This window comes from Solanum pennellii, chromosome 9 (assembly GCF_001406875.1).
Source record: "Solanum pennellii chromosome 9, SPENNV200".
Lineage (NCBI taxonomy): Eukaryota > Viridiplantae > Streptophyta > Magnoliopsida > Solanales > Solanaceae > Solanum > Solanum pennellii.
Genome location: NC_028645.1, coordinates 1,099,037 through 1,114,311, shown reverse-complemented (window position 1 = coordinate 1,114,311; position 15,275 = coordinate 1,099,037). Strand labels below are relative to the sequence as shown.

Below are 15,275 nucleotides of genomic sequence, written 5' to 3'. Positions count from 1 at the left end.
TGCTAAATATGTCTAATTTATATACCAATTGATTAGTTTATGAATAAATTCATTAATACAATTGGATCGTTTGTATATGAAACGTTTCAGGTTTTTCTATATTTCTATATGTATACGGTAATGTTTATCTTTAATTTCAATAATTACGTCTGTATATTAGATGCAATTTGTATATGTAGATGTATTTTTTGTTAGGCTTGTCTATTGTATCTAATATATATTTATAATTTGTATATGTATATGTTCTTTGGATAAGCACATATGTGGAATCTGTATACAACTAAGAAACAATATAAGTTGTAACGTGTATAAGTATTTATTCTTTTTGTTGTGCTTTTAAGTTGTATATGTATATATATGTAATCTGTATACAATTTGTATTAATTGATTATGCATATGTATATGAAAGTTCATGAAAAATTTTGAAAAGATAATACATGATATTAAGAAAAAAAACATAAAGTTGTTTGTACACATTTTTGACGGTTACATGATATTTCGATGCCACAATTGAAAACTAATGTGAGTGAGATATTTTAAGAGAAAATACTGTAAATGGGGAGAGAAAAGATCCGCTTGATTTGTATAAAGAAACATACAAATATACATTTTGTTTTTCGATTTAGGTTCAATATAAAATTGTGGGTTCTGCCAGATGGCACAATATGCGAAACTATAGCAGTGAACATAAATAAATTAAACTATAGCCATAACATTACATTTAATATGATTCATAAAATTTCCCCTTTTTAAATTATAGAATTTTTTAAAACATAATAAAATAAACTGTACACTTAGATAATTTTACCTAAATTTAAAAGAATCAAAATGAATTGAGTTCGACCCGTTCAAAAATTATTTAGCTTGAAATAGAATAAATAACTTATAGTATGATTCTCTTTTATTTACCTAGACTATAATTTTCTTTTTTATTAAGACATATCTCGATATTGAGTTGGTCAAATTCATTTGTTCTCATGCGATAAAAAATATACACAAACTTGTTATCGAGGTGAACAGAAAGTATCACACAAATGTGATAATTTAGATATAGAAAAATGAATATGCAATATATGAATTTCACAATTATCCTAATTTATGTGTATTTTTTATTATTAACTCTACTAGAATATATAATTATCAATGTAAACATCGTAAACATCGAATACGAGTAAAGTATTACATAGTTTTGGTGAGTAAAAACGGACGAAAAGGTTTTTTGGGGGTCAAAAGAAGATAAAACAGAAAAGAGAGGATTTGTTAGCAAATAATCGTAAATGTTTAGTAAGTATTAAAACACCTGTCATATTTACCATTTAGTCCAAAACTGAAGTTCATTTTACTCCTCCGTCTCTTACTCGACGGTATCGCCTTCTCCGGCGATCGGCGTTTGAAAATTCGATTTGTTTCTCCGATTTCAAGCCATGGATTTCGAAGATCATGATAACGTGGTACATTTTTTCTTACTTATCTCACCTTATTAAACATATTTTTTGGAATTCTCTCATTTTCATGTTATTTCTTACCGGATCTGCTTTTATACGTATGAATTTGTCGTTGTGCGAGTGTGATCTGACTCTATTTTAGCTAGATATCGTTAATTCGTTTTTTTCTGTAAACGGAGGTGTTACTGTTGTCCGAGTTAGGTTTAATTTGTTGAGATTTTGTGATACGGATATATAAACAGTGTAATTGTTAATGGAGGAACTGGTTGTGATCTGCGGAGGTGTTTTGGGGTAAAATTTTGGTGTTGGAAGTAAAGAATGTGTGTTACTGTTTGAGTTATGTTAAATTTGCTGAAATTTTTTGTGATGAGGGATGTGTAAACAGTGTAATTGTTAATGGCAGAATTGGTTGGGATTTGCGGAGGTTTTGTTGCAGTAAATTTTTGGCGTTGGTATTATAGAATTTGTATTACTGTTTGAGTTATGATAAATTTTCTGAAAATTTGTGATAGGGATATGCGAACAGAGTAATTGTTAATGGTGGATTTTCCGAGCTGTGTTGGAGTAAGTTTTTGGTGTTGGTAATATAGAACGTGTGTTACTGTTCGAGTTATTTAAATTTGCTGAAATTTTGTGATAAGGATATGTAAAATGAGGTTTTAAGGTTTGAGTTATGTTAAATTTGTTGAGATTCCTTGATGTGCATATGTAAACGGTGTAATTGTTTATGGAGGAATTGGTTCGATTTGCTGTGGTGTTTTATGGTAATTTTTGGTGTTGAAAGTATAAAATGTAGAGAATTGTAGGTTTATTCATTCGGTCTGGTCTGAGCTGCTACAATATTTATTTTTGGGTGTGATCTGTCGCTTGTTTTAGCTTGATATCGTGAATTCATTGTTTTCTGTAAATGGAAGTGTTACTGTTGTTCGAGTTATGTTAAATTATTTGAAATTTTGTGATACAGATATGTGAAAGCAGTGTCAGTGTCTATATCGGAAGTGGTTTGATTTTCTAAGGTGTTTTGGAATAAATTTTTGGTGTTGGAGATGTAGAATCTAGAGAACTGTAGGTCTTTTGGATGTAATCTGTAGCTTATGGTTGCTTGATATCATAAATTCATTGTTTTCTGTGAACGGAGGTTTTATGGTTTGAGTTATGTTAATATTGGTGTGAATTTGCAGAAGTTTTTGTGGAGTAAGTGTTTGATGTTGGAAATAAATAATATAGAGGGCTCTGCATTTATTCATTTATAGTTGCTATGCTATGTATCAAATTTCTGATGTCTGGGTGTGATATGTCACCTACCTATGCATATGCTTGCCTAGATATCATGAGTTCATTGTTTTCTGGAGGCTGAGGTGATATGGTTCTTATATGATAAATTTGTTGAAATTTATGTAATATATGGATTTGTAAACAATAATAGTTTAGTGTCGGCACCGGTAAGAATTTTCTGTTTTTTCTCCTGGAGTATATGTTTGGTGTTGGAGATGCACTATGTAGAGAACCATAGATTAAGATATTGGATCTTCAAGAGTTGTGTATTAGTTATGAAGTAGTTATCTATCTAAACATATTCTGAGACATAATTGGACAAAAAATGCAAAGCCCAAAATCCTCTTTATGTTTGGACTTAAAATCACCCCTTAGGTGGCTAGTGCAGTAATAGTCCTCCATGTATGTGGAACTGGTCCTTTCTTTGTCCAAGTTGATTGTGTGTATTAGGTGTTATGAATATGGTTCTTGGATGTTATTGTGAACACAGATACTTGGAGCCACCAACCCCCACAATTTTTTTTTATGGAAAATTTGGTTGAGCTAGACACTGGTGGAATGATATTTGTTGTACTACTTTTGTTTTTGGGGTTGTAGTCTTTTTAACTGTTTCCTTGGTCCCATTTCATAATAGTCTAAGGTTTGTGCAAAAACAACGTGACACTTTTCTATATTAAAAAACAGATTGATTTTAGATTTAGAGACTTCACATTTTACCCTTGATGTGATGATATATAGTCACATAGATGTTTATAGGTTATTTTAGATCACATGTTTGAAAAATCTTTATTTCTTAAATGATGTAGTCAATCAAACATGATCACATGGGGGTGGTTGTGGGGGTGGGTGGAGGGGAGTATTCTCTATTTTATGTTTTCAGCCAAACTGGTATGCCATTACCTCAAGACATAACAAAGTGTATTTTTAACTTGCATGTTCATTGTCACAAATCACAATGCAGTGACTATCCTCAATTGATTAGTTAGAATTCCCATTTTATAAAACACAGCACAATGGCTAGTCTTTTTATTGTGTTTTTAGCTTTTTTGAGTGAGCCCTTAGCTTGTGCATTATAGACAGGAGACGTTTTGAATCGCCTTTTAGTTACAACAAGGGGAAGGATTTGAACTACCCATTAGAAGTTAGTTCAAGATATGCAGGCCTTCCAATCTTTTTTCTTTGACAATTTTACTATAATTTGTTGTCTGTGTATTGTTTCCTTGATGTGAAGTTATCTTCTGAAGTTGGATTAAAGCAATAAGTTGTTCATGCATCGCAGAACACTTCGTGGGCTAATTTTTTTATGTATCTTTATGAACTCTTATCCTTTCCTAATCACAGATATGGATTAGACAAAAATTTACCTTTGTTCTCTTTTCAAGCAGAAGAATATGGCTAAGGACGTTGAAGTGAAAGGATTCAACCCAGGATTAATTGTTTTAATAGTTGTCGGTGGGCTTCTGTTGACGTTCCTTGTTGGGAACTACTTGCTTTACATGTATGCACAGAAAACCCTTCCTCCAAAGAAAAAGAAGCCAGTTTCCAAGAAGAAGATGAAGAAGGAAAGACTGAAGCAAGGTGTTTCCGCACCTGGAGAATAGATGCCCTAGACACACTGCGGTTAATCCCCTTCTTCATCTCGTGGAAACTATGTGAGTTCATATTTAGTGCCCCGTTGTCAAACAGATGGTTGGACTTGTTATCATTTTCAATTTCCCGTCATCATAGTTAGAGCTCAACTTTAGAACTTGTTAATGTGTAGAATTTCCCCCTCTTATTTTCATGTTAGCTGCCGGAGAAGTTGTTCTGCAAGCTACTGATTTCTCTATTCTCTACCCATAACACCATTTCCCTTATTGTTTTTCTTTTGATCATGTCTGAATTTCTTGGGAGGTTTGTGCTTCCCGCTTCTTTCTTGCGATAAAACTTACCCGCAACGGTGTTTACACCAAGCCAATACATGCATGCCATGCGTTTAAATTTATAGTTCATTTGAACACCCGGTTTGGGTTAGCTTTTTCCTCTTTCTTGGGTTGGGATAGTTGACATAAAGGGTGTGGCCTAGTGGTCGATGAAGTGTACGATTTCGAAAGTACTCGGTTACTTCTTTTCATCAGCTTAGACATGTGTGGGCAGTGATTAATTTAGTCTGATTTAACCAAGATCTCTATGAGTTATTGACATGTAAGCCCTAGTTCCATAAGTCAAATTCCTCCAAAGCTCTCTCCATTTACTCTCGATGACCCACCTACTTTTGTGAACTCTATTTGTGGAATTATACTATATATGTTATTATATTTCTTCTTGACGACTTTCGAGTTGCCAATAGTACCTCATTTGACTCAATACGTGGTGAAATAATCACATAGTAAATGCAAATTCCATAAGAAAAAGAAGTTAGATCGTAATGAATTTTTGAGAATACTGAATTTTTCAAGTAGGACCATTCATAATGACATAGTAAACTATACCCATAACTTGTACACAGCCCTTTTTTTTTTTTAAAAAAATTCATTTAAAGATCACAAAAAGTGATAAGAATTGAGTTACCAGAATAAACAAGAAAATAATGCGGTAACGAAATTATAAAGATTAAAAACAAATATTGAAAGATATGTGAAATTCAAGAATAAAATCTCCAATTTCAGAATAAAGTGAGAATTCTAATTAATCTTAGTATTCAAAATTAGTGGATTAAGACTAATTATGATACTAATAGTCATTTCAAGAACTTAGATAAAAAGTGATCTAGACTCTTATTACAAAGAAATTAGAGAAAATAATTGGTCTAAGACTAATCACATTCTTTAATTTATAAATAAGAACCAAAGGTATCAAGTTAAAGAATTAATTTCACCTCTTAAGAATCGTTCTTATAAGGTTGTAAGATAAATTCCAAGTAGCCACACACAAAGATATAAAGAAGAAAACTCTCAATTAATAATAATGTTGTCTGTCAAAATAATAAAATCGAACCCCTATATATAGGGAAAGCCTATCCCAAATAGAATGAAATTTAAATCCTACTTTTATGGAAGCTTTAAACTAGGAAATTTTTAAACTTTGAAACTTTAAATTAAGATTTTTAAGTTAGAAAACATTGACTTTAATCATTCAGCTTTTTGGGCTTCTTTGTTGGGCTTTGTGTGGCCCAGTCTTCTTCCATTTAGGTTTGGACATGAACCATAAAATATGTGTAGCACCTACTCCATTCTTCTCCACAATTCTTGGACTCGTTCTTGGGCTTTTCTTCCATGATAAGCATCTTCTTGATTTCCTATTGAAGTCCAACGACCTTAGCTTGTAACTCCTTATCTTGAGAACTTGGTGGTCTTCCTAGGGCTTCTATAGCCTTAACCATGTCCATGGAGCTATCAAAAAGGAATTCATATTTTTCCAACTCATTACGGAATATATTATTACGGGAGGATTATACGTAATGCTTCTCCAATTCATTATGAAGATCTCATATAATCTTTTTAGAAAATTTTCGGGTGAGTGCCATAACCACACACGAAAAATGGTGAATGTTGGATAATTTCTAAAAGTTGGTTTGTAAATGCAAAAATATGCGTGAAAAAAGGTGGAACTCTACGTAATGCTTATCTGACTCATTATGGACGTTCTCATATATTTTTTTTGAATTTTTTCGGCTATCCTAACGATGCCAAATTCATGGATTAATACACACGAAAAATGATAAAAGTCGGATAATTCTTAGAAGTTGACTCGTATATGCAAAAATATGCGTGAAAAAACAGCGGCACTATACACAATGCTTTCCAAAATAATTACAGAGGTCCTCATATGTCTTTTCAATTTTTTTTAAGGTGCCTATTCGTACATTAAAAATAGTTAAAAGCCGAATAATTTCTAACAGTTGACATAGTTTTTACAAAAAACAAATAAATAATCTTTGAGCTCCAAAGGCTTTAGATTCATGTGCTATAGTCCACTATCTTTTTGGGTGATCCGAAATTTCGACGTCATTTTTGTCAAAAATTTTCATGGATGCCCTTAAAGACCTTAGCTATGGAGCGAGTTGGCTCTAACGGTCAAAACAACCAATTTTCAAGATCAAACGAGCCCCGAAATAGGTAAGCCTCCAATTTTATCAATTTCTGTGTGCTATAGTCTATCATCTTTTTTGGTGATCCAAAATTTCAAAATTATTTTTGCTGAAATTTTTCATGGACGTCCAAAATTTCAAAGGCAAATATTGCCTATTTCATGTGCTATAGTCTATGAAAGTTTTGTGATCCGGGATTCTCGAAACGAAATGACCAAAATTTTTCATGGACGCCCTTTAAGGCCTAAGCGATGAACCCATTTCGTCTCGTGAGAAAAAAGGGGCATTTTAAAGTTCAAACGAGCTCCAAAGTAGGTAAACACAGATTTTGTTGATTTTCATGACCTACAGTCTATGAATTTTTTTGATCTGGAATTACCAAAATAAATTGGGCCAAAATTTTTCGTGGACGTCCGTCAAGAGCTTAGCAATCTACCAAGTTCATCCCACGGGATAAACAGGGGCGTTTTCAAGTTCAAAAACGAGCTCAAAAGCATGTAAATGCAGATTTTGCTGATTTTTGTGTTCTATAGTCCATGAATATTATGTGATCCAGAATTCACGAAATAAATGGTCGAAATATTTTATGGACGTCCGTTAAGACCTTAGCAATGTACCCAGTTCAGCCCGTGGGAAAAACAGGATAATTTTAAAGTTCAAATGAGCTCCAAAGAGGGTATCTGCAGATTTTATCGATTTTTATGTGTTATAGTCCATGAATTTTTCGTGATCCAAAATCCCTAACAAAAATTGATAAAAAATTATTGTTGACGTCCATTAAGACCTTAACATTGTAAGAAGTTCCTCCCATAGCAAAAAAGGGTACATTTTCAAGTTCAAACGAGTTTCAAAGCAGGTAAATGCATATTTTGTCAATTTTCATGAGCTATATAGTCCATGGATCTTTTATGATTCAAAATTCCCAAAATAAAATAGCCAAAAAGTTTCATAGACATCCATTAAGACATTTGCAATTTACCAAGTTCGTTCCGCAGGAAAAATGTGGGTATTTTCAATTTCAAACAAGCTCCAAAGCAGGTAAATGCAAATTTTGTCGATTTTCGTGTACTATAGTCCTTGAATTTTTTTTGATCTAGAATTTCTGAAAAGAAATGACCGAAATTTTTAATGGACGTCTGTTAAGTCCTTAGCAATGTATCTACAAGTTCAAATGAACTCTAACATAGGAAAATGCAGATTTCGCAGATTTTCATGTGCTATAATCCATGGTTTATTTGTGATTCGGTATTCCAAAAACAAAATAATCAAAATTTTTCATGGACATTCGTTAAGACATTAACAATGTACCAAGTTCGTCTCGCGAAATAACGGGGGCATTTTCAAGTTTAAACAAGCTCCAAAGAAGGTAAACATATATTTTGCCGATTTTCTTGTTCTATAGTCCATGAATTTTTTTGCTCCAGAATTCTCGAAACAAAATGACCAAAATTTTTCATGAATGTGTGTTAAGACCTTAGCAATGTATCCAGGCGTCCTGCGGGAAAAATAGGGGCATTCGAAAGTTCAAACGAGCTATAAAGCAGGTAAACGCAAATTTTGCTGATTTTCGTGTGCTATAGTCTATGACTTTATCTGATCTGCAATTTCCAAAACAAAACGATCAAATTTTTTTGTGAACATCCGTTAAGACCTTAGTAATGTTTCTAGTTCATTATCCCAGAAAACTGGAGGCATTTTCAAGTTCAAACGAGCTCAAAAGAAGGTAAACGCAAAGTTTTATTGATTTTCGTGTGCTATAGTTCATGAATTTTTTGTGATCCAGAATTTTCAAAACAAAATGGACAAAATTTTTCATGGACGTCTGTTTAGACCTTAGCAATGTACCCAGTTCATCCTACGGGAAAAAGAGGGACGTTTTCAAGTTCATACGAGCTCCAAAGTAGGTAAACGCAAATTTTGCCGATTTTCATTTGCTATAGTCCATATATTTTTTGAGATCCAGAATTCTCGATATGAAATAGCTGAAAATTTTCATGAACGTCCTTTAAGACCTTAGCAATGAACCTAGTTCATCCCACGGAAAAATGGGGGCATTTTTAAGTTCAAACGAGCTCCAAAGCAGATAAACACATATTTTACCAATTTTTTTTATGTTGTAGTCCATGAACTTTTTGTGATCCGAAATTACAAAGGAATTTTCAGAATTTTTCATGGACGTCATTTAAGACCTAAGAAATGTACCCAGTTCTTTCCGCGAAAAAAATGAAGGCATTTTCAAATTTAAACGAACTCCGATGAAGGTAAACACAAATTTTACGGATTTTCGTGGTCAATAAGTCCATGAATTTTTTGTGATCATAAATTCCCAAAATAAGATGGCCAAATTTTTTTATAGACGTCCGTTAAGACCTTAGCAATGTACCAAGTTTGTCTCGCGTTAAAAACTACGACATTTTCATGTTCAAACGAGTCCAAACAAGGTAAACACAAATTTTGTTAATTTTGTGTTCTATAGTCCATGACTTTTTCTGATCTTGAATTTTCCAAACAAAATGAACAAAATTTTTCTTGGACGTCAGTTAAGACATTAGCAATGTGCCCAGTTCATCCCGCGAGAAAAAGATGGGCATTTTCAAGTTCAAACAAGTTCCAATGCATGTAAATGTAAATTTTATCGATTTTCATGTGCTATAGTCCATGAATTTTTTGGTATCTGTAATTTCCAAAATAAAATGGCAGAAATTTTTCATAGTCGTCCGTTAATCCCTTTTAAAGTACCTAGTTCGTCCCGCGAGAAAAATAGGGGCATTTTCAAATTCAAAAGAGTTTTAAAGTAGGTCAACGCAAATTTTACCGATTTTCATGTGCTATAGTCCATAATTTTTTTGTGATCTGAATTCACGAAATAAAATGACTGAAATTTTTCATAACGTCAGTTAAGACCTTAACAATGTACCCAGTTCATTCCGCGGGATAAATGGGGGCATTTTCAATTTCAAACGAGCTCCAAAATAGGTAAGTGCAGATTTTACCGATTTTCATGTGTTGTAGTCCATGTATATTTTGTTGATTCAAACTTTCCAAATACAAAATGACCGAAATTTTTTGTGGATGTCCGTTAAGACCTTCGCAATGTACCAGTTCATCCCGCAAAAAAAAAATGGGGGCATTTGCAAGTTAAAATGAGCTCTAAAGCAGGTAAACAAAGAGTTTTTCAATTTTCGTGTGCTATAGTCCATGATATTTTTGTGATCCGAAATTCTCGAAATAAAATGACCAAAATTTTCATGGACATCCGTGAAGACCTTAACATTGTACCTAATTCGTTCCGCGAGAAATAAGAGAGCATTTTCAAGTTGAAACAAGGTCTAAAGCAAGTAAACACACATATCGTCGATTTTCCTGTGCTATACTCCATGGATTTTTTGTGATTAAGAATTCTTGAAAAAAATGACCCAAAATTTTCATGGATGTTATTTAAGACCTTAGCAATGTAACTAGTTCATCCCGCGAAAAGAATGGGGGTATTTTCAAGTTCAAACAAGCTCCAAAGCGGGTAAAGGTAGATTTTCTCGATTTTTATGTGCTATAGTCCATTGATTTTTTGTGATTCGAGATTCTCGAAATGAAATGACCGAAATTTTTCATGGACGTCCTTCAAGACCTAAGAAATGTACCCAATTCGTCTAGTAGGAAAAAAAGGGGCATTTAAAAGTTCAAGCGAGCTCCAAAGTAGGTAAATATAGATTTTGCCGATTTTCATGTGCTATAGTCTATGAATTTTTTGTGATCTGAAATTCCCAAAACAAATTGGACCAAAATTTCTTTGGACGTCTGTCAAGAGCTTAGCAATGTACCAAGTTCGTCCCACGGGATAAACAAGGGCGTTTTCAAGTTCAAACGAGATCCAAAGCATGAAAATGCAGATTTTGCTGATTTTTGTGTGCTATAGTCCATTAATATTTTGTGATCCAGAATTCCCAAAATAAATTTACCGAAATGTTTTATGCACACCCGTTAAGACCTTAGCAATGTATCAATTTTGTCCCATGGGAAAAAGGGAAACTTTAAAGTTGAAACGACCTCCATAGAGGGTAAATGCTGATTTTTTCGATTTTCATGTGCTATAGTCCATGGATTTTTTGTGATTCGGAATCCCTGACACAAAATGATCAAAATTTTTTGTGGACGTCCATTAATACTTTAGCATTGTAAGCAATTCCTCCCGCGGGAAAAAGAGACATTTTTAAGTTCAAAAGAGCTCCAAAGTAGGTAAGTAGAGATTTTATCGATTTCCGTGAGTTATATAGTCCATGGATTTTTATGATTCAAAATTCCCAAAATAAAATAGCCAAAATTTTTCATAGACATCCATTAAGACCTTTGCAATTTACCAGGTTCGTTTCGCAGGAAAAATGTTGGCATTTTCAATTTTAAACAAGTTCAAAAAGCAGATAAACATAGATTTTGCCAATTTTCGTGTGCTATAGTCCTTGGATTTATTTGTGATACAAAATTTCTCAAAAAAATGGTCAATTTTTCAATGGAGGTCCGTTAAGTCCTTAGAAATGTGTCTAGTTCGTCCTGAGGGATTAAAGGGGGCATTTTCAAGTTCAAACAAACTCCAAATTAGGAAAACGTTGATTTTGTTGATTTTCATGTGCTATAGTCAATGGATTTTTTATGATCCAGAATTTCAAAATCAAATAGCAGAAGTTTTTCATGAAAGTTCGTTAAGACCTTAAAATGTATCCAGTTCGTCCCGCGGAATAACGGGGGCATTTTCAAGTTCAAACGAGATCCAAAGAAGGTAAACGCAGATTTTATCGATTTCACAGTCAGCTTATTTTTCAAGAGCTGGAGCGGAGTCAAGTGTATCTAACAGCCAGTTGGTTTCTAATGGATCAAGCAATGCCAGTAATCGCAGTGCTGTTCACAATAGAAAAGGGAATCAAGAAGCAACAACAAAAAATGGGGGCAGAACAAAAGAATGTGATTCTCGTAATGAGAATGGATGGGTTGAGCAAGATGAGCCAGGTTTATATATATATATATTACTCTTACCTCCCTACTTACCTGGAGGCGTCAAAGATCTTAAAAGGGTTTATAAGCTGTACAATGTACGCGTAGTTCACAAGGAACTGCAAGGGTGGATTTAGCACTTTGAGACATGCAAATTACCATTTGTACATGAGTTTTCCTTTTTGGTCCTAACTCAAGTTCATGCCCCACAGTGATTCACATCATGTTGATCATATAGGTTTAGTGTTTACAAATTTCTAGGGAGGAATCAAGGGCTGGCATATGAAGTAGTAGGAATTAAATGTTTGCTTGTAACATTTTGCTAGTTTTTTTCTTTCCCCAAGATCAGACCAGTAGTGCACGGTTTGAAACTCGGTGAATAATAGTCTTGCTCTTTACACACTTACATATATACCTGGCTTTTGTTGGTGGCTGCACCCACACATCATGCGTTACGCTCTTACCGTTAAACCAAAGCCTTGTGGCCTTTCTATATTTCCAATTGTTTTCCCCCTTCCTAATTGCTATGTAGGAGAATAGAGATGTAGTTTTAGTTGGTTGCTTACCCTTGTTGGGAGATACTTTCCTTATAAATTTACCCAACTTAATGCATATTTGGATTTCAAATCTATACTATGTTCCCGTTTATCTTTCTGTTCAATTTTCCCTTTTGTATATGATTTATCTATAATGCTAATTATAATGAAGAATATATTGATTAAAATGTACAAGAACAGTTATATAAATTTTAATTAAGGTCATCAATGTTGCCGCTGAAGTTATGAATGTCGTCGCTAAAGGTCACTGTAATGGCAACAAAAACTGCCGCTAAAAGATGAATGTCTATAAAAAGTGATTTTAAGAGGCGACTAAAACCGCCGCCAAAAGTCATGAAAGTCGTCGCTAAAAAAATCTCTTAGTGGCGACTAAAACCACCGCTAAAAGTCATGAAAGTCGTCGCTAAAAATGACATTTAGTTTCGACTTTAACTGCCGCAAAAAGTCATGAAGGCCGCTGCTAAAACTGACATATAGTGGCGACATAAACTGCCACTAAAAGTAAAGAAAGTCGTCGCTAAAAGTTACTTTTAGTGGCGACAAAAACCGTCGCTAAAAGTTATGAATGTCGTCGCTAAAGGATGAAGGTCGTCGCTAAAAGTTATGAAGGTCGTCGCTAAAAGTTATGAATCTCGTCGCTAAGTAATGAAGGTCATCGCTAAAAAGTTATGAATGTCGTCGCTAAAGGTTATGAAGCTCGTCGCTAAAAGTTATGAAGCTCGTCGCTAAAAGTTATGAAGCTCGTCGCTAAAAGTTATGAAGCTCGTCGCTAAAAGTTATGAAGCTCGTCGCTAAAAGTTATGAAGCTCGTCGCTAAAAGTTATGAAGCTCGTCGCTAAAAGTTATGAAGCTCGTCGCTAAAAGTTATGAAGCTCGTCGCTAAAAGTTATGAAGCTCGTCGCTAAAAGTTATGAAGCTCGTCGCTAAAAGTTATGAAGCTCGTCGCTAAAAGTTATGAAGCTCGTCGCTAAAAGTTATGAAGCTCGTCGCTAAAAGTTATGAAGCTCGTCGCTAAAAGTTATGAAGCTCGTCGCTAAAAGTTATGAAGCTCGTCGCTAAAAGTTATGAAGCTCGTCGCTAAAAGTTATGAAGCTCGTCGCTAAAAGTTATGAAGCTCGTCGCTAAAAGTTATGAAGCTCGTCGCTAAAAGTTATGAAGCTCGTCGCTAAAAGTTATGAAGCTCGTCGCTAAAAGTTATGAAGCTCGTCGCTAAAAGTTATGAAGCTCGTCGCTAAAAGTTATGAAGCTCGTCGCTAAAAGTTATGAAGCTCGTCGCTAAAAGTTATGAAGCTCGTCGCTAAAAGTTATGAAGCTCGTCGCTAAAAGTTATGAAGCTCGTCGCTAAAAGTTATGAAGCTCGTCGCTAAAAGTTATGAAGCTCGTCGCTAAAAGTTATGAAGCTCGTCGCTAAAAGTTATGAAGCTCGTCGCTAAAAGTTATGAAGCTCGTCGCTAAAAGTTATGAAGCTCGTCGCTAAAAGTTATGAAGCTCGTCGCTAAAAGTTATGAAGCTCGTCGCTAAAAGTTATGAAGCTCGTCGCTAAAAGTTATGAAGCTCGTCGCTAAAAGTTATGAAGCTCGTCGCTAAAAGTTATGAAGCTCGTCGCTAAAAGTTATGAAGCTCGTCGCTAAAAGTTATGAAGCTCGTCGCTAAAAGTTATGAAGCTCGTCGCTAAAAGTTATGAAGCTCGTCGCTAAAAGTTATGAAGCTCGTCGCTAAAAGTTATGAAGCTCGTCGCTAAAAGTTATGAAGCTCGTCGCTAAAAGTTATGAAGCTCGTCGCTAAAAGTTATGAAGCTCGTCGCTAAAAGTTATGAAGCTCGTCGCTAAAAGTTATGAAGCTCGTCGCTAAAAGTTATGAAGCTCGTCGCTAAAAGTTATGAAGCTCGTCGCTAAAAGTTATGAAGCTCGTCGCTAAAAGTTATGAAGCTCGTCGCTAAAAGTTATGAAGCTCGTCGCTAAAAGTTATGAAGCTCGTCGCTAAAAGTTATGAAGCTCGTCGCTAAAAGTTATGAAGCTCGTCGCTAAAAGTTATGAAGCTCGTCGCTAAAAGTTATGAAGCTCGTCGCTAAAAGTTATGAAGCTCGTCGCTAAAAGTTATGAAGCTCGTCGCTAAAAGTTATGAAGCTCGTCGCTAAAAGTTATGAAGCTCGTCGCTAAAAGTTATGAAGCTCGTCGCTAAAAGTTATGAAGCTCGTCGCTAAAAGTTATGAAGCTCGTCGCTAAAAGTTATGAAGCTCGTCGCTAAAAGTTATGAAGCTCGTCGCTAAAAGTTATGAAGCTCGTCGCTAAAAGTTATGAAGCTCGTCGCTAAAAGTTATGAAGCTCGTCGCTAAAAGTTATGAAGCTCGTCGCTAAAAGTTATGAAGCTCGTCGCTAAAAGTTATGAAGCTCGTCGCTAAAAGTTATGAAGCTCGTCGCTAAAAGTTATGAAGCTCGTCGCTAAAAGTTATGAAGCTCGTCGCTAAAAGTTATGAAGCTCGTCGCTAAAAGTTATGAAGCTCGTCGCTAAAAGTTATGAAGCTCGTCGCTAAAAGTTATGAAGCTCGTCGCTAAAAGTTATGAAGCTCGTCGCTAAAAGTTATGAAGCTCGTCGCTAAAAGTTATGAAGCTCGTCGCTAAAAGTTATGAATGTCGTCGCTAAAGGATGAAGGTCGTCGCTAAAAGTTATGAAGGTCGTCGCTAAAAGTTATGAATCTCGTCGCTAAGTAATGAAGGTCATCGCTAAAAAGTTATGAATGTCGTCGCTAAAGGTTATGAAGCTCGTCGCTAAAAGTTATGAAGCTCGTCGCTAAAAGCTATGAACTTCGTCGCTAAAAGTGTCTTTTGGTGACGACAAATACCGTCACTAAAGCTATGAATATCGTCGCTAAAAGTTCTTTTGTGGCGACCAAAAAACCGCTGCTAAAAGTGATGAATATCGTCGCTAAAATGTCTTTTAGTGGCA

The 15,275-nt window shown here is 34.7% G+C and overlaps 1 protein-coding gene across 1 annotated transcript; it reads left to right on the top strand.

Annotated features, from left to right (window-relative positions):
- Positions 1–1,308: 1,308 nt before the first annotated feature.
- On the top strand, positions 1,309–4,704 carry LOC107029393 (DNA-binding protein S1FA-like). Its single transcript, XM_015230795.2, has 2 exons — positions 1,309–1,451; positions 4,106–4,704. The coding sequence occupies exons 1-2, from the start codon at positions 1,425–1,427 to the stop codon at positions 4,319–4,321; spliced, it is 243 nt and encodes an 80-aa protein (XP_015086281.1). The 5' UTR covers positions 1,309–1,424; the 3' UTR covers positions 4,322–4,704.
- Positions 4,705–15,275: the final 10,571 nt, after the last annotated feature.

Bases quoted from the DNA above. Each gene is read 5' to 3' on its own strand.
- LOC107029393 (XM_015230795.2), top strand. From the start codon at position 1,425: ATGGATTTCGAAGATCATGATAACGTG. The intron at 1,452-4,105 runs GTACATTTTTTC...CTTTTCAAGCAG, and splicing joins TCGAAGATCATGATAACGTG to AAGAATATGGCTAAGGACGT.